The sequence below is a fragment of the Lithobates pipiens genome, unplaced genomic scaffold, assembly GCF_037356315.1.
Source record: "Lithobates pipiens isolate NorthernLeopardFrog02 unplaced genomic scaffold, aLitPip1_a1.2 Scaffold_166, whole genome shotgun sequence".
Lineage (NCBI taxonomy): Eukaryota > Metazoa > Chordata > Amphibia > Anura > Ranidae > Lithobates > Lithobates pipiens.
The window spans coordinates 777,485-803,890 of NW_027507752.1; the positions used below are offsets into that span (position 1 = coordinate 777,485).

At 56.1% G+C, this 26,406-nt stretch overlaps 1 protein-coding gene across 1 annotated transcript; it reads right to left on the reverse strand.

Annotated features, from left to right (window-relative positions):
* Positions 1 to 2,400: 2,400 nt before the first annotated feature.
* Positions 2,401 to 12,683, reverse strand: EBP (EBP cholestenol delta-isomerase). Its single transcript, XM_077484858.1, has 5 exons — positions 12,547 to 12,683; positions 9,532 to 9,842; positions 7,882 to 7,918; positions 6,013 to 6,143; positions 2,401 to 2,812 (listed from the first exon to the last, which is right to left on the reverse strand). Exons 2-5 carry the CDS (start codon positions 9,830 to 9,832, stop codon positions 2,589 to 2,591), a joined length of 693 nt encoding a protein of 230 aa, XP_077340984.1. The 5' UTR covers positions 9,833 to 9,842; positions 12,547 to 12,683; the 3' UTR covers positions 2,401 to 2,588.
* Positions 12,684 to 26,406: the final 13,723 nt, after the last annotated feature.

The following is a 26,406-nucleotide window of genomic DNA, read 5'->3' on the forward strand; positions in this document are numbered from 1 at the left end:
CTCTTACTGACAACAACAGTAGGGCAATATTCCTCCACTTGACACCACGACCAGGAACTATTCCTTCCACCGATGCCAGAGATTAGGTAACATTTCTTCCATTGATATCAACAGGGCATAATTACATCCACTGATATTCTAAATGATTTGGCACGATTTCTCCCACTCACACCAACGACGGGGGACAGTTGCTCCTCTTACTGACCACAGGGCCTTTTAATTTAATTTACTCTCACTGACCACCAAGCCTGAGACATTGAGGTCGATTTACAAAAGGCAAGCAAACTGCACTTTTCAAGAACAGTGCAGTTGCGCTCATCTTCCCCAGACAGGCATGTACTGGCCATCGGGACTACCGGGAGATTCCCGGTGGGCCGATGGCTCAGCGGGCCGGTCTGGTGCAGTCCTGGAGCCGCTCCTCTCTGACAGTGAGTGATCTCGGTTTCACTCCTGTCAGGAGGAGCAGTTTCCGTGATATGCTGGAGAGAGCATTAGGCTTTCTCCTCCCTCCAGCCTGCAGGGGGAGATAGACACGGTCAGCAGACTTTCCTTCCTCTCTCCCCTATCACTTTTTATCACATGACTGGAGAGAGAAAGAAGAGAGGCTGCCTTCAGAACTGTGAGTACATGTGGGAGGGGGACACTCTGATGTAAGGGGGCTAGTGATAGGACGCTGATGTAAGGAGCTGCTGAAGGGAAGCTGATGTAAGGGGCTGGTGGTGGGACTCTGATGTAAGGAGCTGGTGATGGGACTCTGATGTAAGGAGCTGGTGATGGGACTCTGATGTAAAGAGCTGGTGATGGGACTCTGATGTAAGGGGCTGGTGATGGGACTCTGATGTAAGGGGCTGCTGATGGGAATCTGTTGTAAGGGGGCTGGTGATGGGACTCTGATGTAAAGGGGCTGGTGATGGGACTCTGATGTAAAGGGGCTGGTGATGGGACTCTGATGTAAAGGGGCTGGTGATGGGACTCTGATGTAAAGGGGCTGGTGATGGGACTCTGATGTAAAGGGGCTGGTGATGGGACTCTGATGTAAAGGGGCTGGTGATGGGACTCTGATGTAAGGGGGCTGTTGATGGGACTCTGATGTAAGGGGGCTGCTGATGGGACTCTGATGTAAGGGGGCTGCTGATGGGACTCTGATGTAAGGGGGCTGCTGATGAGAATCTGATGTAAGGGGGCTGCTGATGAGAATCTGATGTAAGGGGGCTGCTGATGGTTAGATGTCCCCAGAGCTTAGTGAATGTGTTGAAGCTTCACTTTGTAAATAATATCCAATCAGGTGCAAGAAAATAAATAAAAATGCTGTTTTTTTTTTTTGCTTGCACATGATGAATAGAATGGAATGGCTGATAGAAACCAGCAGAACACCACGTTCACTAAGCTCTTGGGAAAATGACTTGTAAAGCGTACAGTTTATGTGCGTTCAGTAAATCAACCCGCACATGATGTTCTACAACAGTACTTTACAAATTGCGGCACGCGGGTTGGACATGACCCTTTGCTTCCTACTGATATGAGGCTCTATTACTCCAAATGACACCATTGATGAAGCACCATTCCTTCCACTGACGCCAATAACGGGCCACTATTCCTGGCACGAATACCAATAATGGGGCACAATTCCTGCTCCTACTGAACGCAAAGTGCTGTGTAATCTATTTACTCCCACTGGCCACCAAGCCTGAGACATTATACACTCCCTTTGATGTTGGGGCATTCTCTACTCCCACTTGCCACAGTTTAGCCCCCCTAGAAATTGGCCCTTTTTTTGGAGATCCCGGTTTTAGAGTTAAAGTATCCGTGTTCTAAAGTGCACACAGCCTTAAGGAGGAAGTAAACCCTGATGGTTTGATTCCCTAAAGCATAATGCACTACTACGCATCACATAGTAGCCCATTATGTGTCACTTACCTGACACAAGATCCAGTGAAGTCCCCGCTGTCCCCTGTAGTCTGGAGCCTCCATCTTCTCGGTGGGTCTCGCTGATGCGCCGATGTCATTCGGCGAAGCCGCAATGACGTCACTCCCGCGCATGTGCACGGGAGCCACCACTCGTGGCATATCGCCGTTGACAGCAGTGTGCTCATTGCGCCTGCACGCCGCTGTCTATGGTGCATGCGCTGTAGACAGCGGTGCCTGTCTTTCAGGAAATATCTCCTAAACCATGTAGGTTTAGGAGATATTTCTTGGACCTACAGGTAAGCCTTTTGGTAAGCCTTACCTGTAGGTCAAAGTTGATTATAAGGGTTTACAACCACTTTAAGGTAACCATCCTTTTCTTTTTAGCCATTTTCTTGCCTACAGTGGTTGTACAAGACCTGGAAAACATTTTTCTGGTGTTTTTGGGGCTTTTTAACCGCAGCCAAGTGAAGATCACACACAGTCCAAACACAGTTGTGTAAAATGTGATATTAATGTCAAAGTTAAAACATTTCAATAAAAGCAGCAACTGTTACAAAAAAAAAGTCTTATTTTAAACAGAGACCATCTTCACAGATAAAACATGATTAAAGAATAAGTGGGCAATGTACACAGCTCTGTATTTGTGACAGTCGTGTCCTCTGTAAATAGGTTGTCCACTTTCAGTTCCGTTTAGCTTTGCTTTTAGGCCGCGCCGCATCCGCCGTCCCTTGTACCCGGCTAAGGTTGACCCAGGCATCCACAATCAACAAAAACGGGATGACTATCCACAGAGAGTTCATGAATACAAAGTAAAACCAGAAATAGATTGGATGCCACATCTCGCTGTGACTGAAACCTTCCCGGTATTCTGTGTAGAAATAGAGGACGTCTCCATAAAGCTGACCTGTGAAGAGAGAGAAGAGTCAGATATTTGTAGACGTATTCAATCAATAAGTGCAAAGTGCAGCTCTTACACAGCAACCAATCAAAATCGAACTGGTTCTGGTCTGACGTCAATACATTTCCCCCCCCCCATTAGGTACTGCACTTTGCACTGTTTACTGTAAAAGACCACTCATGTCTGTTCCACTCATACTGGAGGTCAGTGCAAGGCACACCGTCTGTGCCAACCTCCACTAATAAAGGCCATGGCATTCTCCAGTGTATGACTGCCATTGGAATGGGGACTCTAAAGAACACAGAGGGTTGTTTTTTTCCTGAAAATGAGTAAATATTTTTGTGCCCCATGTATACAGCTGTTAGAATGGCTCTTTATGAATATTTGCATTTTTTCCCAGGAGTTTAGTCACCGTATAAATACAAAATGCTATGGCTGGGTGCACTAATGCAACTGTAAATGCTTGTACTACCCTGTTTCCCCTAAAATAAGACCTAGCGTGATTGTCGGTGTTGGCTGCAATATAAGCCCTACCCCCCCCCCAAATAAGCCCTACCCTGTTTCCTCAAAAATAAGCCCTAACCTGAAAATAAGACCTACAGAGACTTTAACTAGGGCTTATTTGGGGGGGGGGTAGAGCTTATATTGCAGCCGTCACCGACAATCACGCTAGGTCTTATTTTAGGGGGAACAGGGTAGTTGTGCATGAGTTGCTGTATTTTATAGGAATCTTAAGGCCACCATACTTGGATCAAAATTCGGCTGGTTCCGCAGGGACTGGCCCCGAGATTTGGGCCACGTATGGGCAGACTCATTGTACCCTGGCTGATTCATCGATCAACTTGGATACAAACAGCCTGTTGGATTTTTTTTTTTTTTTTTTTACATAAGATTAATGCTGGTAGCGATAACCTCTAGCAGTTATCATTGGGTTCTGCCAGCCAGAAAGACTGTGCCCCCTGCCACATCCACTCCCCTCCGCAGAATACAACAGCACTGTGGGAGGCATTCCTCTTCAAACACGGAAAGAAAAATCAAGTCAACTATGGACTGCTTTAGTGACAACTGAGGAAATATCCCTTCACTTCCCATCCAAGCATCACCTTGTGTGACAGTGGTGATCAATTATTATACAAACATCAACACCACACTTGTATATATTGTCGTCCAGCCACAGTTCATCCACCCACTCCAGTGTCACCAGATAACAATATAGCCGTGTCTGCGATTACCCACAAATCCTCACCAGAAACATCAGACTCACTTGACTGAAGGTCTATAAATGCTTCTGTTACAGCCTCCTGATCAGCAGGCCTTTTGCATTCTGGCCCTATAAACACATAAGGGCCCTAAATGTGAGTACCATTCGATACAGCAATTACAGCCTGCCATAGACATCGACAGGCTGCAGGTGGTGGAGTTGGATGTGGCTCCCATCCCTCTTGGGGGCACCAGAATGCTGGACGGGACGCCTCTGTGTGCAAGGGCCCTGAATAGAATTACAGCTGCAAATCACTAATCACTAATCACTAGGACTTTCCACCTCTCATCTAGTATATCGGGGAGGAACTTGATATACAAACATAAAGCCAGCACAGTACAACTACAGAAGACCGGGCCACCGCCTGTAAAAGAGCTATAAGAAGGCGCGGTGGCCCGGCAGAAGAACCGAAGAGGGGGACAAGACCCCCGAAGTTGGGAGAAGAGGCCGGCGGGGAGGAAGAAAGCCGGACTCCTCCGCTAGCAAAAGAGCTACAAGAAGATAGCGGAGGAGTCCGGCGAGAAGACCCCCGAAGACGGAAGACCCCCGGAGCTGTGCAATAAAGTATTTTATCTCCTGTGTTGTGTTTTTTTTGTACTTTTATTTTACAGGTGAATGGGTAGGGGTACATTGTACCCCATACTCATTCACATAGGGTGGGGGGCTGGTATCCGGGGGCCCCCTTATTAAAGGGGGCTCCCGGATTCCGATAAGCCCCCCGCCTGCAGACCCCAACAACCAACGGCCAGGGTTGTCGGGAAGAGGCCCCTGTCCTCATCAACATGGGGACAAGGTGCTTTGGGGTGGGGGGGCCGCACGCCCCCCCTCCCCCAAGGCACCCCCCCCCATGTTGAGGGCACGCGGCCTGGTACGGCCCGCTCGTCCCCACCCCCTTTCCTGGCCGGCCGGGTAGCGTGCTCGGATAAGGGTCTGGTGCGGATCTGTGGGAGACCCCCACGCCGTTGTTTCGGCGTAGGGGGGTTCCCCTTGGAATCCATACCAGACCTAAGGGCCTGGTATGCTCTCAGAGGGGGAACCCACGCCAAATTTTCTTCAGAAATTTGGCATGGAGTTCCCCCTTCAGAGCTCATTCTCTGATTGGCCACGGCAAAAGTTGCCCCAAGTCACGCTGTTAAGTAGTGCCAAGTCGCGCTGTCAATCATTCACAAGTCGTCTCCAAGTTGCCTTCCCAAAGTCGTGTCGCCCCTGTGTGAACCGAGCTCAACAGGTCTAATCCAATAATTTAATCAAAGGCATTTGATTTAATCCTATGACTGTGCCTCAAGTTCCTGCCCAATATATTGGAGGAGAGGTGGAAAGTCCCGAGCGATTTGAAGCTGTAATCCCGTTTAGCTAGACTGCTGTGGAATTCAAGAATCAGCAAAGAGCTAGGAGGAGGAGGAATCAAACGGAGCGATTTCTGTTGCTACGATCGATTACCTGGAGAACTGATGATCGGGCGGCTGTAACACAAGCATTTATAGGCCGTCAGAAATGCGAGTTTGACCTTTCCGCTGAGGGCTGAAGATGACGGCTGTTTGTAATTGAAATCACGACTGTTGGGGGGACTATTATTGTACAGGGGTCATCAAGACGGGAAGTGTGTGGGAATTTCCCTATACGGACACAGACCATATATAGATTGGATAGAGCAGGGATCTGCAATTGGCGGACCTCCAGCTGTTGCAAAACTACAAGTCCCATCATGCCTCTGCCTTTGGGTGTCATGCTTGTGGCTGTCAGAGTCTTGCTATGCCTCATGAGACTTGTAGTTCTGCAACAGCTGGAGGTCCGCTAATTGCAGATCCCTGGGATGGAGGTTCTAAGACTTTCCAGCTCTAGGCAAAAGTTTTGAGTAATTGGCCGTTATCACAACACAATTTTCACTGCTCTAGCTTGTATACACGGGCTCAACACCCAGTCCCAATGTGCGCCTTCCCCTTACCAAGCGACACGATGAGCTGCAGCACAAAACGGTACGGCTTATTCTGCAAGAAGGAGATGACAGTCCAGACGCTGAGCGGACCCCAGGCCCAGGCGGTAATGGTTTCCATGCAAACAGTGAAATTATCAGCTCTGTGGGAGAAATGGCAAGATGTTAGAGGTAATGGAAAAGAGCAACAAGACAAGCTGACAATTGTAATGAGCAGATATACACTTGGGCTAAAGTTCTGATACTAAAGGAGGAATATTTTGTTACAAAAAAACCCTGTTTGTAAGGTGATGCAAGTGTGCTCCAATCAGTGGTCCTAAAACATGGAGTAGAAAGACCAACATGATGCTCATGAATCTATCAAGATCTGAAAATGGCCACAAATGGTAGTGGACACTTTTTTTTTTAACTAGCATTCCCCTTTCAGCATATAGATACTCATATGACAGATTTCCATCAGGTATTTTACATTTTCACCTGGCTTGTCTACGTCTACATATACACAGATGACACGGTTGTTGCAGAGTAGTGATTTGAAGGCCTTGGATTACAAGGCCCTGGTGCAGATGCAGAAGGTCCATGATATTTAGGACTTCAGCCCTTGCAGGTTCTGTTCAGCATTTTTCTTCATTTTCAGTGGTTCGGTTCACCCAATCAGGGCCGTTTTTAAGACAGGGCAAAAGGGGCAGCTGCTCTGGGCCCTGTCACTGTTGTGGGGCCCAAAGTAGCTGCCTTGTACTTGCCATCTATCCTGGTTTAAATTCCCTCTTGCCCTGAGGTTTTAGTCCTGTGCCGTATCCCGATATCTCAGTGTGAAGTGCTGCTACTAATGCTGCCCAGCTCTGCCTTATTGTTGTGTAAAGAGGACTCGCCTGCAGACCCTGCGTTTACATGTAAATTACTGTGATTCAAATGTAAATAGCGGCAGCATTCATATGTAAATAGGGGATATCATTACCCCCTGGAGGTCATATCCACAGTAATCTCTAGCAGCCAATCAACAAGCAGAAATCATGTGCTGTAACCTCTAGCAACTAATATGTGTGCTGTAACCTCTAGCAACCAGTCAGTAAGGGGTAATGATACACTGTAACCTCTGGCAACCAATCGCAATAGCTGCCTGATCTGATTCAGTAAAATGATTTTGAGTCTAGCTGCTAGCTGGGGCCCCAAGAAAAGTTTTGCTCAGGGTCCAATCAATATTAAAGATGGCCCTGCACCCAATAGTGATTTCCTAGGTGTGCACACCTGTTGAAACCTTTATGGGGGTTCCCACTCTCTCTGGGAGTTTTTATTTATTTTAGATTATGAAAAACCATATCAAGAGGGGCTGAACCACACATAACTAGGTGGGAAAACCAAAAACTCCCAAGTATCAGATAATGCTCAGTCCTCTGAGATGGGATCTGTGTTTTATTGAAGACTTCCAAACTCCATAAGAGATGGAAATGTCAGGGGCTACACTTAGGCCCCTTTCACACGGGCTGTCCAATCAGGTTCACCTGTCAGTTTTCCAGGCGGACCTGATTGGGCCCCTCTTCTAAGGATCAGCGGATGTCAGTGGTCCACTGACACCTGCCGCCATCCGATCCGATCCACCAAAAAACAAGACGGATGGTGGTCCTATTCCCCATCTGTCCAGCATATCAGGTGGAAACTGACAGGCGGTCTGTTTATATCTATTTCCCTATAGAGGAGAGCGGGACGGTGATTGTGTCCGCTCTGCATAGCGTAGCGGACCCGTCATCGCCTGATCAGCGGAGAGAGATTCCCCACTGAGCAAGTGCATTCTGCTTAGCGGAAGAGCCCATGTGAAAGGGGCCTTAATATCTGGGCCCCTAAGAAGTAAATATTCAAAGGGTGGCATCTCTTGATACTCACATAATGTATCTGCTGTCTCCTTTGCCATATTCCTTCCCTAGAATGAGATACAACAGAAAGATCAAATGACAAGTATAGTGGACATTGTACAGGAAATACATATAGACCGTCAGAGCTAAATTTTCCCTTTTAAAGTGGTTGTAACCCCTCCCCCACAACTTTGTCCCCATGTAAATCAGCATAAAAACCCTAATGAACACGGCTTGTAGATATCTCCTTACTTGCTTAGTATTGTTGTAATCCTTGTTGTTCTGTAGAATGAAGTCACTGAGCATGCCCAGATCTCCCCTGATTTAAGGCACACTCTCTATGTCTTATCTATCTGTTATCAGGACTTCCTACAGCACAACACTGAACTCTGCTAATCACTCAGAGCTTCCTCCTACACACCATGTGACCTCACATACAGTCTAAACTTGGCCATTACTGCAGTCTTATCAGCTTCAGCTGATAAGTCTGACAAAGGGAAACATTAGACATCGGCACAAGTAAATACTATGAAATAAAACAAGTCAGCTATGAACAGGGAAGCAGGGTTGCCATAGAAATGTTGGATTGAGAAGGAGGCTTGGTTAACAGTACAGGAAGTGCTCAATGTAAGGGCGGAAATACACTCCACTGTGGACTCAGAAAACAATACTTAAGATGGCGCTGCCTAACCCCTGGAAACAAGTTTTTTAAAGTTTCTTTAAACAGTAAGTAATATGCGATTTGGGCTGATTACAGTGGCTATAGTCTGATAATGACTTATTATAATGGACTAAATGAAGAGAAGCATCAGAGTGGGAGAGTTTACTTCCTCTTTAAAAAAGGGCTTAACATCTTCTTCTAATACTGATCTAAAAACTATCAATGTTATCTAACTTACTGAAAGCCCCCCCCCCTACTATTTAAAGTGTATACAAAAAGGCAAAAAGTTTTTACTACAATTTGAAAACAGTAGGGAAGGCTTATAATCTTTTTTTTGTTTTTGTTTTGCTTTCTGTGATGTATTGGAGAAATAGATGTCCCGTGGTTTCCTGTTGCAAAAACACAACAGGAAATGAGAGGAGATCCCTCTAAAAAGATTAAATCCCCTCTTAGGCTCGACTCACATATATGCATGTTGCTTTTGAGCGTTTTTGCAGTGCTTTTTGCGGTGCTTGTTGCGTTTTGCGTTTTTTTTTTTATTTCTCTCTCTCTCTTTTTTTTTTTTTTTTATACACTGTGGTTGCTTAGCAACCAGATATATACAGTGGAAAAAAAAAACGCAAATCGCGGTAAAACGCGGTACTTGCATTTTTGATGCAGGTCCATTGACTTCTATTACATGCAAAATGCTGCATTTTGCATGAAAAAAAGTCCCAGACCCTTTCCAAAAATGCATTGATGTGAACATGTTCCATAGGAACTCATGTTAAAAAATGTCCTTGCATTTCTGCAAAATGCATCAAAAAACGCATTAGTGTGAATCGAGCCTTAGACAGCTGACACTGGAACGGGTGTCACCATTGGAATATTTACCCTCAACTCCTTTTCCAGTGACAACGGAAACATTTTTGACCTTCTCATTACCGACATTGGTCACCAAGACAAACTGACAGGGTGAATTTTCCCAGCAGGGACACCAAGTTTTGCATTTAGATGCATTTTAAATCTTATTCCACTTACACAGCTGTGACAGGAACGCCTGGTCCCTTGGAATAATGGGGTAGTAGAGAGAGAACCAGCCTTCAATGACACCATGGATGAAACCACAGACCATGAACCAGCAGAGGACGAGACGACGAACCGTACTGATCCCAACAACCCGGCCGGCCAGGAACCAGGTCCCAACCAGAAACACCCCAGATACCGAGAACAGGAAGGCCAAAATCTCCCACATGGCGCGATCGTTGGGTCGGTAACCCTCGATGTGCAGATCACGGGGCCAGTAAGGATGAGGAATGGGTGCCTCCGCTTCCGGTGCCATGTTGCTTTTTCTGTGGAAGAGAGATTAAAAATGTCAATAGTGAACTCACAAGGTAAAGAAGAACCGCCCATGTATTCCCCGGGTACCAATACCACTTCACTTTAGCCTACCATGTGCTGGGGCAGCAAGAGTCTGATTGGCTGGTCTGGGCAGCTCAGAAAGCTCTTGTTCACACAGAGCTTCACAAAGTACTGAAGTCATTGAAAACCACGATGGCCTGCAGATTGCAAACCGCACAACAACGAGGGACACCTATTAGCAAAGGTATGTAGACATAGGAGTTACCCCCCCCCCCCCCCCCATCCTGCCCCCCGTAAAAGGAAAATTGTACAAAAAATAAAATAAATTAGGAGTTAAAAGGGTCAGAAAAATCTGTAATGTGAACTTACATTGGCCCCCCTCCTCACCCCCCCCCCCCCACCCCCCAGTCCCACTGACCTGGAGCCCAGCGATCACCCACTAGGAGACCTCGTAAGGAGGTACGTATAGGAGCATTCTAATTGGCCAATCAGCACCCGCATAGGCCGTCCTGTCACCACAGGTGAAGAGGAGAGAAAGCTGCAGGGATTTCAAATCCCCGGACTGGTACAGTAGCCATACAATCTGTTAGAACGGGTGATCGCCGGACTCCGGGTTAGCGGAACCGGGTGCGATGGGTTGGGGTCCAGTGTAAATTCACCTTACAGACTTTATGTAAAAGGTGAATTTACACTTTAGCCACTTGCCCGTCAAATGGTGGCTGGGTGGTGCGGCTCTCGTTCTGCGTGAACGTCATATAATGGCCTCCCAGAATGACCGCTCTCGTGCGCAGAGTGGCGATTGCTAGGACATGGCGCGACCCCAATCTGTGCAAAGAGCCGCGGCTCATTAACCATGCGATCGGCTGTGTCCAATCACAGACGGTCACGTGTAAACACAGAGATGCCGGTAATCGGCGCTCCTCACCTCACACTGACAGAGCGCGAGGAAAGGAGAGCCGAACATCGGCATCTCCTCACAGGGGACAGCCAAGTATGTAATCAGGGCACTGATCATCAGTAAGTGCCCACCAGTGCCAGCAATGATTACCCACCACTGCCAGCAATCAGTGCCCACAAGTGCCAGCAATCAGTGGCCATTAGTGATGCCCATCACTGCTGCCTATCCAGTGCCACCTCATCAGCTCCCATCAGTGAAGGAAAAAAAATTACTTATTTACAAAATTTACTGACAGAAACTAAAACAAAAAATTAAAAAAAAAACCCCCCATGAGTGATTAAATATCACCAAAAGAAAGCTCTATTTGTGTGAAGAAAATGATAACAATGTGACACGGTTACAGTGTAGCACGACCGCACAATCGTCAAATTGCGACAGCGCTGAAAGCTGAAAAATGGCCTGGGCAGGAAGGGGGTGCAACTGCCCTCTTTTGAGGTGGTGAAACACACAAGTGCTTTTTTCTTTTACCACTGCTATTTCTTTAAACCGGCTTCTGAAATATTCAGCAATTTAGATATTGGAGGTTAAGCTCCGGGAAACTCTCACCAAAGGGACATGCAAAAAAACGTTTTGCTTTGGACATTGATGCAGAGTAATCAGCAGTGGGGAAGCAACCATCTTTGAATCTGGTGATTCTTTACACCTATGGCACATATGGCCGGGGGCAAAAATCGGACAGAATTCAATTGGGGGGGAGAGCACTGAGGTCAGGCTGACCATACCGGGCGCTCTGCCCTCACTGAAGATCACAGTATACACAGGATAGTGTTATGGGCTAATTATTAGGGTGCACTGTCCTATTATTATTATTATTATTATTATTCTTTAGGATTTATGTAGAGCCAACAGTTTGCGCAGCACTTTACAACATGAGGGCAGACAGTACAGTCACAATTCAAATCAATACAAGAGGGACTAGAGGGCACGGCTCGTTAGAGCTTCCAATCTAGAAGGGAGCACCCCAGCCTGCCCTATACCACCCCAGCCTTGCCCTATACCACCCCAGCCTTGCCCTATACCACCCCAGCCTTGCCCTATACCACCCCAGCCTTGCCCTATACCACCCCAGCCTGCCCTATACCACCCCAGCCTTGCCCTATACCACCCCATCCTTGCCCTATACCACCCCAGCCTGCCCTATACCACCCCAGCCTGCCCTATACCACTCCAGTCTGCCCTATACCACTCCAGCCTGCCCTATACCACTCCAGCCTTGCCCTATACCACCCCAGCCTGCCCTATACCACCCCAGCCTGCCCTATACCACCCCAGCCTGCCCTATACCACCCCAGCCTTGCCCTATACCACCCCAGCCTGCCCTATACCACCCCAGCCTGCCCTATACCACTCCAGCCTTGCCCTATACCACCCCAGCCTTGCCCTATACCACTCCAGCCTTGCCCTATACCACTCCAGTCTGCCCTATACCACTCCAGCCTTGCCCTATACCACCCCATCCTTGCCCTATACCACCCCAGCCTGCCCTATACCACTCCAGCCTGCCCTATACCACCCCAGTCTTGCCCTATACCACCCCAGTCTTGCCCTATATCACCCCATCCTTGCCCTATACCACTCCAGCCTGCCCTATTCTATCATTTACAGGGGCAGTTTTGGGGGTGCGCCCCGTGATCAGGTGCTGCCTGCAGGGCAGGTTAGACAGGAGGGGGGAGGGGTGACTCTCTGGGCATGAGAAGGATATTCTATATAAATGAGAAGCTGAACATGAGACTCACCCGAATCCTCCTGACTGCTGAGCCCCTCCAGGGAATCCAAATCTTCTCTATAACCTGCATAGCGTACAGCACTAACCACGCCTACTGTCACCTTTCCTCCAATCCTGACACAGGTCCATTATGTGCCATCCAACCAGAACGCTGCATTTCAAACACACCTTGTCCACTCATTGACAAGGACGGCACCTCCTTCCTTATTGGTCTAAAATGAAGGGGGCGGTGACTACCGTGGTCTATGACCCTCGCAAGACGCTCGTTCCACGCCGCCTGGTTGGTCGGAGAGTGGAGAAAGAAACCGACCAGGCTTGTGATTGGCTCAACTCTGCAGCTGGCACGGCGGCCGCTCCTCCCTGCATCGCCAGTGGAACAATACCACTACTAGCCTCTAGGGGCGGTGCTGAGCGGCGAAAAACTCTGTCTCCTCATGATGTGTAGGCGGCCATTTTATCGGTTAGAAAGTTTAGGACGGAGAGAAATCCGGAGCATCGAACACCGAGCTCCCCCACCTGTCCCGATCCGGAGCACCGTACCCCGAGCTCCTCCACCTGTCCCGATCCGGAGCACCGTACACCGAGCTCCTCCACCTGTCCCGATCCGGAGCACCGTACACCGAGCTCCCCCACCTGTCCCGATCCGGAGCACCGTACACCGAGCTCCCCCACCTGTCCCGATCCGGAGCACCGTACACCGAGCTCCTCCACCTGTCCCGATCCGGAGCACCGTACACCGAGCTCCCCCACCTGTCCCGATCCGGAGCACCGTACACCGAGCTCCTCCACCTGTCCCGATCCGGAGCACCGTACACCGAGCTCCCCCACCTGTCCCGATCCGGAGCATCGTACACCGAGCTCCCCCACCTGTCCCGATCCGGAGCACCGTACACCGAGCTCCTCCACCTGTCCCGATCCGGAGCATCGTACACCGAGCTCCTCCACCTGTCCCGATCCGGAGCATCGTACACCGAGCTCCCCCACCTGTCCCGATCCGGAGCACCGTACCCCGAGCTCCTCCACCTGTCCCGATCCGGAGCACCGTACACCGAGCTCCTCCACCTGTCCCGATCCGGAGCACCGTACACCGAGCTCCCCCACCTGTCCCGATCCGGAGCACCGTACACCGAGCTCCTCCACCTGTCCCGATCCGGAGCACCGTACACCGAGCTCCCCCACCTGTCCCGATCCGGAGCACCGTACACCGAGCTCCCCCACCTGTCCCGATCCGGAGCATCGTACACCGAGCTCCTCCACCTGTCCCGATCCGGAGCACCGTACACCGAGCTCCCCCACCTGTCCCGATCCGGAGCATCGTACACCGAGCTCCTCCACCTGTCCCGATCCGGAGCACCGTACACCGAGCTCCTCCACCTGTCCCGATCCGGAGCATCGTACACCGAGCTCCTCCACCTGTCCCGATCCGGAGCACCGTACACCGAGCTCCCCCACCTGTCCCGATCCGGAGCATCGTACACCGAGCTCCCCCACCTGTCCCGATCCGGAGCACCGTACACCGAGCTCCCCCACCTGTCCCGATCCGGAGCATCGTACACCGAGCTCCCCCACCTGTCCCGATCCGGAGCATCGTACACCGAGCTCCCCCACCTGTCCCGATCCGGAGCATCGTACACCGAGCTCCCCCACCTGTCCCGATCCGGAGCATCGTACACCGAGCTCCCCCACCTGTCCCGATCCGGAGCATCGTACACCGAGCTCCCCCACCTGTCCCGATCCGGAGCATCGTACACCGAGCTCCCCCACCTGTCCCGATCCGGAGCACCGTACACCGAGCTCCTCCACCTGTCCCGATCCGGAGCATCGTACACCGAGCTCCTCCACCTGTCCCGATCCGGAGCACCGTACACCGAGCTCCCCCACCTGTCCCGATCCGGAGCATCGTACACCGAGCTCCCCCACCTGTCCCGATCCGGAGCACCGTACACCGAGCTCCCCCACCTGTCCCGATCCGGAGCACCGTACACCGAGCTCCTCCACCTGTCCCGATCCGGAGCACCGTACACCGAGCTCCCCCACCTGTCCCGATCCGGAGCACCGTACACCGAGCTCCCCCACCTGTCCCGATCCGGAGCATCGTACACCGAGCTCCTCCACCTGTCCCGATCCGGAGCACCGTACACCGAGCTCCCCCACCTGTCCCGATCCGGAGCATCGTACACCGAGCTCCTCCACCTGTCCCGATCCGGAGCACCGTACACCGAGCTCCTCCACCTGTCCCGATCCGGAGCATCGTACACCGAGCTCCTCCACCTGTCCCGATCCGGAGCACCGTACACCGAGCTCCCCCACCTGTCCCGATCCGGAGCATCGTACACCGAGCTCCCCCACCTGTCCCGATCCGGAGCACCGTACACCGAGCTCCCCCACCTGTCCCGATCCGGAGCATCGTACACCGAGCTCCCCCACCTGTCCCGATCCGGAGCATCGTACACCGAGCTCCCCCACCTGTCCCGATCCGGAGCATCGTACACCGAGCTCCCCCACCTGTCCCGATCCGGAGCATCGTACACCGAGCTCCCCCACCTGTCCCGATCCGGAGCATCGTACACCGAGCTCCCCCACCTGTCCCGATCCGGAGCATCGTACACCGAGCTCCCCCACCTGTCCCGATCCGGAGCACCGTACACCGAGCTCCTCCACCTGTCCCGATCCGGAGCATCGTACACCGAGCTCCTCCACCTGTCCCGATCCGGAGCACCGTACACCGAGCTCCCCCACCTGTCCCGATCCGGAGCATCGTACACCGAGCTCCCCCACCTGTCCCGATCCGGAGCACCGTACACCGAGCTCCTCCACCTGTCCCGATCCGGAGCATCGTACACCGAGCTCCCCCACCTGTCCCGATCCGGAGCACCGTACACCGAGCTCCCCCACCTGTCCCGATCCGGAGCATCGTACACCGAGCTCCCCCACCTGTCCCGATCCGGAGCACCGTACACCGAGCTCCTCCACCTGTCCCGATCCGGAGCACCGTACACCGAGCGCCCCCACCTGTCCCGATCCGGAGCACCGTACACCGAGCTCCTCCACCTGTCCCGATCCGGAGCACCGTACACCGAGCGCCCCCACCTGTCCCGATCCGGAGCACCGTACACCGAGCTCCCCCACCTGTCCCGATCCGGAGCACCGTACACCGAGCTCCCCCACCGGTCCCGATCCGGAGCATCGTACACCGAGCTCCCCCACCTGTCCCGATCCGGAGCACCGTACACCGAGCTCCCCCACCTGTCCCGATCCGGAGCACCGTACACCGAGCTCCCCCACCTGTCCCGATCCGGAGCACCGTACACCGAGCTCCCCCACCTGTCCCGATCCGGAGCACCGTACACCGAGCTCCCCCACCTGTCCCGATCCGGAGCACCGTACACCGAGCTCCCCCACCTGTCCCGATCCGGAGAACCGTACACAGAGCTCCTCCACCTGTCCCGATCCGGAGCACCGTACACCGAGCTCCCCCACCTGTCCCGATCCGGAGCACCGTACACCGAGCTCCCCCACCTGTCCCGATCCGGAGCACCGTACACCGAGCTCCTCCACCTGTCCCGATCCGGAGCACCGTACACCGAGCTCCTCCACCTGTCCCGATCCGGAGCACCGTACACCGAGCTCCTCCACCTGTCCCGATCCGGAGCACCGTACACCGAGCTCCTCCACCTGTCCGGATCCGGAGCATCGTACACCGAGCACCCCCACCTGTCCCGATCCGGAGCACCGTACACCGAGCTCCCCCACCTGTCCCGATCCGGAGCATCGTACACCGAGCTCCCCCACCTGTCCCGATCCGGAGCACCGTACACCGAGCACCCCCACCTGTCCCGATCCGGAGCACCGTACACCGAGCTCCCCCACCTGTCCCGATCCGGAGCACCGTACACCGAGCTCCCCCACCTGTCCCGATCCGGAGCACCGTACACCGAGCTCCCCCACCTGTCCCGATCCGGAGCACCGTACACCGAGCTCCCCCACCTGTCCCGATCCGGAGCACCGTACACCGAGCTCCTCCACCTGTCCCGATCCGGAGCACCGTACACCGAGCTCCTCCACCTGTCCCGATCCGGAGCACCGTACACCGAGCTCCCCCACCTGTCACGATCCGGAGCATCGTACACCGAGCTCCCCCACCTGTCACGATCCGGAGCATCGTACACCGAGCTCCTCCACCTGTCCCGATCCGGAGCATCGTACACCGAGCGCCCCCCACCTGTCCCGATCCGGAGCACCGTACACCGAGCTCCCCCACCTGTCCCGATCCGGAGCATCGTACACCGAGCTCCCCCACCTGTCCCGATCCGGAGCATCGTACACCGAGCTCCCCCACCTGTCCCGATCCGGAGCATCGTACACCGAGCCCCCCACCTGTCCCAATCCGGAGCATCGTACACCGAGCTCCCCCACCTGTCACGATCCGGAGCATCGTACACCGAGCTCCCCCACCTGTCACGATCCGGAGCATCGTACACCGAGTGCCCCCCACCTGTCCCGATCCGGAGCACCGTACACCGAGCTCCCCCACCTGTCCCGATCCGGAGCACCGTACACCGAGCTCCCCCACCTGTCCCGATCTGGAGCACCGTACACCGAGCTCCCCCACCTTTCCCGATCCGGAGCACCGTACACCGAGCTCCCCCACCTGTCCCGATCCGGAGCACCGTACACCGAGCTCCCCCACCTGTCCCGATCCGGAGCACCGTACACCGAGCTCCCCCACCTGTCCCGATCCGGAGCACCGTACACCGAGCTCCCCCACCTTTCCCGATCCGGAGCACCGTACACCGAGCTCCCCCACCTGTCCCGATCCGGAGCACCGTACACCGAGCTCCCCCACCTGTCCCGATCCGGAGCACCGTACACCGAGCGCCCCCACCTGTCCCGATCCGGACCATCGTACACCGAGCTCCCCCACCTGTCCCCGATCCGGACCATCGTACACCGAGCTCCCCCACCTGTCCCGATCCGGAGCATCGTACACCAAGCTCCCCCACCTGTCCCGATCCGGAGCACCGTACACCGAGCTTCCCCACCTGTCCCGATCCGGAGCATCGTACACCGAGCTCCCCCACCTGTCCCGATCCGGAGCATCGTACACCGAGCTCCCCCACCTGTCCCGATCCGGAGCATCGTACACCGAGCGCCCCACCTGTCCCGATCCGGAGCATCGTACACCGAGCTCCTCCACCTGTCCCGATTCGGAGCATCGTACACCGAGCTCCTCCACCTGTCCCGATCCGGAGCATCGTACACCGAGCTCCCCCACCTGTCCTGATCCGGAGCATCGTACACCGAGCTCTTCCACCTGTCCTGATCCGGAGCATCGTACACCGAGCTCCCCCACCTGTCCTGATCCGGAGCATCGTACACCGAGCTCCCCCACCTGTCCTGATCCGGAGCATCGTACACCGAGCTCCCCCACCTGTCCTGATCCGGAGCATCGTACACCGAGCTCCCCCACCTGTCCTGATCCTGAGCATCGTACAGCGAGCGCCCCCACCTGTCCTGATCCGGAGCATCGTACAGCGAGCGCCCCCACCTTTCCTGATCTGGAGCATCGTACACCGAGCTCCCCCACCTGTCCTGATCCGGAGCATCGTACACCGAGCGCCCCCACCTGTCCTGATCCGGAGCATCGTACACCGAGCGCCCCCACCTGTCCTGATCCGGAGCATCGTACAACGAGCGCCCCCACCTGTCCCGATCCGGAGCACCGTACACCGAGCTCCCCCACCGGTCCCGATCCGGAGCACCGTACACCGAGCTCTCCCACCTGTCCCGATCCGGAGCACCGTACACCGAGCTCCCCCACCTGTCCCGATCCGGAGCATCGTACACCGAGCTCCCCCACCTGTCCCGATCCGGAGCACCGTACACCGAGCTCCCCCACCTGTCCTGATCCGGAGCATCGTAATCCGAGCGCCCCCACCATCCTGATCCGGAGCACTGTACACCGAGCTCTCCCACCTGTTCTGATCCGGAGCATCGTACACCGAGCGCCCCCCCTGTCCTGATCCGGAGCATCGTACAGCGAGCTCCCACCTGTCCCAATCCGGAGCATCGTACACCGAGCGCCCCTACCTGTCCCGATCCGGAGCATCGTACACTGAGCTCCCCCACCTGTCCCGATCCGGAGCATCGTACACCGAGCGCCCCCACCTGTCCTGATCCGGAGCATCGTACACCGAGCTCCCCCACCTGTCCTGATCCGGAGCACCGTACACCGAGCTCCCCCACCTGCCCTGATCCGGAGCATCGTACACCGAGCTCCCCCACCTGTCCTGATCATCGTACACCGAGCTCCCCCACCTGTCCCGATCCGGAGCATCGTACACCGAGCTCCCCCACCTGTCCCGATCCGGAGCATCGTACACCGAGCTCCCCCACCTGTCCCGATCCGGAGCATCGTACACCGAGCTCCCCCACCTGTCCCGATCCGGAGCATCGTACACCGAGCTCCCCCACCTGTCCCGATCCGGAGCATCGTACACCGAGCTCCCCCACCTGTCCTGATCCGAAGCATCGTACACCGAGCGCCTCCACCTGTCCCGATCCGGAGCATCGTACACCGAGCGCCCCCCACCTGTCCTGATCCGGAGCATCGTACACCGAGCTCCCCCACCTGTCCCGATCCGGAGCACCGTACACCAAGCTCCCCCACCTGTCCCGATTCGGAGCACCGTACACCGAGCTCCCCCACCTGTCCCGATCCGGAGCACAGTACACCGAGCTCCCCCACCTGTCCCGATCCGGAGCACCGTACACCGAGCTCCCCCACCTGTCCTGATCCGGAGCACTGTACACCAAGCTCCCCCCCCCGTCCTGATCCGGAGCATCGTACACCGAGCTCCCCCACCTGTCCCGATCCGGAGCATCGTCCACCGAGCTCCCCCACCTGTCCTGATCCGAAGCATCGTACACTGAGCCCCTCCACCTGTCCCGATCCGGAGCATCGTACACCGAGCTCCCCCACCTGTCCTGATCCGGAGCATCGTACAGCGAGCGCCCCCACCTGTCCTGATCCGGAGCATCGTAATCCGAGCGCCCCCACCTGTCCTGATCCGGAGCACTGTACACCGAGCTCCCCCACCTGTTCTGATCCGGAGCATCGTACACCGAGCTCCCCCACCTGTCCCGATCCGGAGCATCGTACACCGAGCTCCCCTACCTGTCCCGATCCGGAGCATCGTACACCGAGCTCCCCCACCTGTCCTGATCCGGAGCACCGTACAGCGAGCACCCCCACCTGTCCCGATCCGGAGCATCGTACACCGAGCTCCCCCACCTGTCCCGATCCGGAGCACCGTACACCGAGCTCCCCCACCTGTCCCGATCCGGAGCACCGTACACAGAGCTCCTCCACCTGTCCCGATCCGGAGCACCGTACACCGAGCTCCCCCACCTGTCCCGATCCGGAGCACCGTACACCGAGCTCCCCCACCTGTCCCGATCCGGAGCACCGTACACCGAGCTCCTCCACCTGTCCCGATCCGGAGCACCGTACACCGAGCTCCTCCACCTGTCCCGATCCGGAGCACCGTACACCGAGCTCCTCCACCTGTCCCGATCCGGAGCACCGTACACCGAGCTCCTCCACCTGTCCGGATCCGGAGCATCGTACACCGAGCACCCCCACCTGTCCCGATCCGGAGCACCGTACACCGAGCTCCCCCACCTGTCCCGATCCGGAGCATCGTACACCGAGCTCCCCCACCTGTCCCGATCCGGAGCACCGTACACCGAGCACCCCCACCTGTCCCGATCCGGAGCACCGTACACCGAGCTCCCCCACCTGTCCCGATCCGGAGCACCGTACACCGAGCTCCCCCACCTGTCCCGATCCGGAGCACCGTACACCGAGCTCCCCCACCTGTCCCGATCCGGAGCACCGTACACCGAGCTCCCCCACCTGTCCCGATCCGGAGCACCGTACACCAAGCTCCTCCACCTGTCCCGATCCGGAGCACCGTACACCGAGCTCCTCCACCTGTCCCGATCCGGAGCACCGTACACCGAGCTCCCCCACCTGTCACGATCCGGAGCATCGTACACCGAGCTCCCCCACCTGTCACGATCCGGAGCATCGTACACCGAGCTCCTCCACCTGTCCCGATCCGGAGCATCGTACACCGAGCGCCCCCCACCTGTCCCGATCCGGAGCACCGTACACCGAGCTCCCCCACCTGTCCCGATCCGGAGCATCGTACACCGAGCTCCCCCACCTGTCCCGATCCGGAGCATCGTACACCGAGCTCCCCCACCTGTCCCGATCCGGAGCATCGTACACCGAGCCCCCCACCTGTCCCAATCCGGAGCATCGTACACCGAGCTCCCCCACCTGTCACGATCCGGAGCATCGTACACCGAGCTCCCCCACCTGTCACGATCCGGAGCATCGTACACCGAGTGCCCCCCACCTGTCCCGATCCGGAGCACCGTACACCGAGCTCCCCCACCTGTCCCGATCCGGAGCACCGTACACCGAGCTCCCCCACCTGTCCCGATCTGGAGCACCGTACACCGAGCTCCCCCACCTTTCCCGATCCGGAGCACCGTACACCGAGCTCCCCCACCTGTCCCGATCCGGAGCACCGTACACCGAGCTCCCCCACCTGTCCCGATCCGGAGCACCGTACACCGAGCTCCCCCACCTGTCCCGATCCGGAGCACCGTACACCGAGCTCCCCCACCTTTCCCGATCCGGAGCACCGTACACCGAGCTCCCCCACCTGTCCCGATCCGGAGCACCGTACACCGAGCTCCCCCACCTGTCCCGATCCGGAGCACCGTACACCGAGCGCCCCCACCTGTCCCGATCCGGACCATCGTACACCGAGCTCCCCCACCTGTCCCCGATCCGGACCATCGTACACCGAGCTCCCCCACCTGTCCCGATCCGGAGCATCGTACACCAAGCTCCCCCACCTGTCCCGATCCGGAGCACCGTACACCGAGCTTCCCCACCTGTCCCGATCCGGAGCATCGTACACCGAGCTCCCCCACCTGTCCCGATCCGGAGCATCGTACACCGAGCTCCCCCACCTGTCCCGATCCGGAGCATCGTACACCGAGCGCCCCACCTGTCCCGATCCGGAGCATCGTACACCGAGCTCCTCCACCTGTCCCGATTCGGAGCATCGTACACCGAGCTCCTCCACCTGTCCCGATCCGGAGCATCGTACACCGAGCTCCCCCACCTGTCCTGATCCGGAGCATCGTACACCGAGCTCTTCCACCTGTCCTGATCCGGAGCATCGTACACCGAGCTCCCCCACCTGTCCTGATCCGGAGCATCGTAATCCGAGCGCCCCCACCATCCTGATCCGGAGCACTGTACACCGAGCTCTCCCACCTGTTCTGATCCGGAGCATCGTACACCGAGCGCCCCCCCTGTCCTGATCCGGAGCATCGTACAGCGAGCTCCCACCTGTCCCAATCCGGAGCATCGTACACCGAGCGCCCCTACCTGTCCCGATCCGGAGCATCGTACACTGAGCTCCCCCACCTGTCCCGATCCGGAGCATCGTACACCGAGCGCCCCCACCTGTCCTGATCCGGAGCATCGTACACCGAGCTCCCCCACCTGTCCTGATCCGGAGCACCGTACACCGAGCTCCCCCACCTGCCCTGATCCGGAGCATCGTACACCGAGCTCCCCCACCTGTCCTGATCATCGTACACCGAGCTCCCCCACCTGTCCCGATCCGGAGCATCGTACACCGAGCTCCCCCACCTGTCCCGATCCGGAGCATCGTACACCGAGCTCCCCCACCTGTCCCGATCCGGAGCATCGTACACCGAGCTCCCCCACCTGTCCCGATCCGGAGCATCGTACACCGAGCTCCCCCACCTGTCCTGATCCGAAGCATCGTACACCGAGCGCCTCCACCTGTCCCGATCCGGAGCATCGTACACCGAGCGCCCCCCACCTGTCCCGATCCGGAGCATCGTACACCGAGCGCCCCACCTGTCCCGATCCGGAGCATCGTACACCGAGCGCCCCACCTGTCCCGATCCGGAGCATCGTACACCGAGCTCCTCCACCTGTCCCGATTCGGAGCATCGTACACCGAGCTCCTCCACCTGTCCCGATCCGGAGCATCGTACACCGAGCTCCCCCACCTGTCCTGATCCGGAGCATCGTACACCGAGCTCTTCCACCTGTCCTGATCCGGAGCATCGTACACCGAGCTCCCCCACCTGTCCTGATCCGGAGCATCGTACACCGAGCTCCCCCACCTGTCCTGATCCGGAGCATCGTACACCGAGCTCCCCCACCTGTCCTGATCCGGAGCATCGTACACCGAGCTCCCCCACCTGTCCTGATCCTGAGCATCGTACAGCGAGCGCCCCCACCTGTCCTGATCCGGAGCATCGTACAGCGAGCGCCCCCACCTTTCCTGATCTGGAGCATCGTACACCGAGCTCCCCCACCTGTCCTGATCCGGAGCATCGTACACCGAGCGCCCCCACCTGTCCTGATCCGGAGCATCGTACACCGAGCGCCCCCACCTGTCCTGATCCGGAGCATCGTACAACGAGCGCCCCCACCTGTCCCGATCCGGAGCACCGTACACCGAGCTCCCCCACCGGTCCCGATCCGGAGCACCGTACACCGAGCTCTCCCACCTGTCCCGATCCGGAGCACCGTACACCGAGCTCCCCCACCTGTCCCGATCCGGAGCATCGTACACCGAGCTCCCCCACCTGTCCCGATCCGGAGCACCGTACACCGAGCTCCCCCACCTGTCCTGATCCGGAGCATCGTAATCCGAGCGCCCCCACCATCCTGATCCGGAGCACTGTACACCGAGCTCTCCCACCTGTTCTGATCCGGAGCATCGTACACCGAGCGCCCCCCCTGTCCTGATCCGGAGCATCGTACAGCGAGCTCCCACCTGTCCCAATCCGGAGCATCGTACACCGAGCGCCCCTACCTGTCCCGATCCGGAGCATCGTACACTGAGCTCCCCCACCTGTCCCGATCCGGAGCATCGTACACCGAGCGCCCCCACCTGTCCTGATCCGGAGCATCGTACACCGAGCTCCCCCACCTGTCCTGATCCGGAGCACCGTACACCGAGCTCCCCCACCTGCCCTGATCCGGAGCATCGTACACCGAGCTCCCCCACCTGTCCTGATCATCGTACACCGAGCTCCCCCACCTGTCCCGATCCGGAGCATCGTACACCGAGCTCCCCCACCTGTCCCGATCCGGAGCATCGTACACCGAGCTCCCCCACCTGTCCCGATCCGGAGCATCGTACACCGAGCTCCCCCACCTGTCCCGATCCGGAGCATCGTACACCGAGCTCCCCCACCTGTCCTGATCCGAAGCATCGTACACCGAGCGCCTCCACCTGTCCCGATCCGGAGCATCGTACACCGAGCGCCCCCCACCTGTCCTGATCCGGAGCATCGTACACCGAGCTCCCCCACCTGTCCCGATCCGGAGCACCGTACACCAAGCTCCCCCACCTGTCCCGATTCGGAGCACCGTACACCGAGCTCCCCCACCTGTCCCGATCCGGAGCACAGTACACCGAGCTCCCCCACCTGTCCCGATCCGGAGCACCGTACACCGAGCTCCCCCACCTGTCCTGATCCGGAGCACTGTACACCGAGCTCCCCCCCCCGTCCTGATCCGGAGCATCGTACACCGAGCTCCCCCACCTGTCCCGATCCGGAGCATCGTCCACCGAGCTCCCCCACCTGTCCTGATCCGAAGCATCGTACACTGAGCCCCTCCACCTGTCCCGATCCGGAGCATCGTACACCGAGCTCCCCCACCTGTCCTGATCCGGAGCATCGTACAGCGAGCGCCCCCACCTGTCCTGATCCGGAGCATCGTAATCCGAGCGCCCCCACCTGTCCTGATCCGGAGCACTGTACACCGAGCTCCCCCACCTGTTCTGATCCGGAGCATCGTACACCGAGCTCCCCCACCTGTCCCGATCCGGAGCATCGTACACCGAGCTCCCCTACCTGTCCCGATCCGGAGCATCGTACACCGAGCTCCCCCACCTGTCCTGATCCGGAGCACCGTACAGCGAGCACCCCCACCTGTCCCGATCCGGAGCATCGTACACCGAGCTCCCCCACCTGTCCCTGATCTGAAGCGGGGTCCCTCTTCTCTTCTGTCCCTTATTGGGGTCCGATCCATAGAGCTGTGTATAAAGTGATGACGCTGCAGGCGGCTCCTTTGTACTCAGGTTGGATCTTTATTGACAAGGAGCCAAATTCAGCTTCATTCTAATCAATGATTTCTCTTCCAGAGATAAACTTTTCATCCAGTTTATAAATTTCTTTGATAATGCGCCCTGCCAGAGTGAAAAAAACGGTTTGAGGCACACAATGAGCTGGAGGTGTTGACTTGGCCTCCAAATCTAAGCCCATCTGTGTGACGTGCAGGAAAAACAAGTTCAATCCACCTGCCCTGGGCACCGTGGTTTACTGTGCAGTTTGGGTCGCCTTCCTTCTGTTACAAGGATGACAGATGTGCGGACAGTGGCAGTGATCTTGACTAAGGATGAGCTCAGGCATGTTCACATGGAACACGTGCAGAGCCCGCCAGGAAGTCGGCGCAGCGCTGCGCTAATCACAGGCAGTGAGACATTGCACGATCTCTGCAGCCCCACATCGGGGCAATGTCTCACTGCCTGTGATTAGCGCAGCGCTGTGCCCACTTCCTGGCGGGCTCTGCACGTGTTCCATGTGAACACGCCTGAGCTCATCCTTAATATTGACAAGTGAGTGACTGCTGGGGTACTTGCATATCATGAATGGGGGGGGGGGGCAGTTTGGCACCTTTTGGATGACCTTGTCCCGCCACTACTGCCCATACATGGTTCAAATCTTGGCTGGTCCCACTGATCCGGCTGAGTTCCGAACTGCCTATGGCCGGCTTTACAAGACTTAAAGCGGAGTTCCGCCAAAAATAAAAAATAAAAGTCAGCAGCTACAAAAAGTGTAGCTGCTGACTTCTAATAATCGGACACTTACCTGTCCCACGGTCCAGCTTCACAGCCAGGCACGCACTGCGAGGAAGTGGGAGCTGGGTGCCTCTAAAAAGAGGGTATCCACCCCCCCCCCAAAAAAAAATGACATGCCAAATGTGGCATGTCAGGGGGTCACTTAAGTTCCATTTTTGGGTGGAGCTCCGCTTTAAAGGATCTGTTAGTGATGGTTTGGTGCCAGATATCCCAGCGTACATCCAGAGGTCTAGTGGAGTCCTTGTATCAATGTATTTGTAGCAAAAGGGGGACCTACCCAATATTAGGTAGGTGATCGTCATATAGTTATGGCTGATCTGTGTACATCGCACTCATGGTGACAGCAGAAGGGAATATCGATCCCATTGTAGAAGTCTGATCAGTGTCTACATGCAATAGCAAAATCCGACACTAGATGGCAGCAGAGTGCAATTCCAAAAGAAGAATGCAGAAGAATGGAGACGTTACATTCTATCCGCCTGGAGATTATCGTATCGCATTGTATTGTATCGTATCGTATTGTCGGTGATCCATGTCGGATTGTCGCACGTAGATCGGATCGATGCTCTTCCCCATACACGCGCCATTCTCTGCACATTTCTGGTCTTTTCTTTTTACATTTTCAATGCTGTGTCTCCCCACTGATCCCGCCCCTCCCTCCATCCCATTGGCCGGTATTCCTGGCAATCACCAAAACCTTGACACTCCCTCTGGGTCATTGGCATCTTCCTGCACTCCGATTGGTCTAGCTGTGCGGTTCCTGATCTCTGATTAGTCAGTCAGTACTGCTTCGTTCTGTGGTATGTAGGGTGGATCATTTGATTGGCTAGTCTGCATCTGCCCTGTTTTGCTATTGGACAGGCATGGCT

What these genes read in the sequence shown, in the direction of transcription:
- EBP (XM_077484858.1), bottom strand. Translation starts at nt 9,832, where the DNA reads ATGGCACCGGAAGCGGAGGCACCCATTCCTCATCCTTACTGGCCCCGT. An exon ending in GGAGACAGCAGATACATTAT is followed by an intron (nt 6,144 to 7,881) that starts GTGAGTATCAAG and finishes TTTCTCCCACAG; the next exon opens with AGCTGATAATTTCACTGTTT. An exon ending in GCAGCTCATCGTGTCGCTTG is followed by an intron (nt 2,813 to 6,012) that starts GTAAGGGGAAGG and finishes CTCTCTTCACAG; the next exon opens with GTCAGCTTTATGGAGACGTC.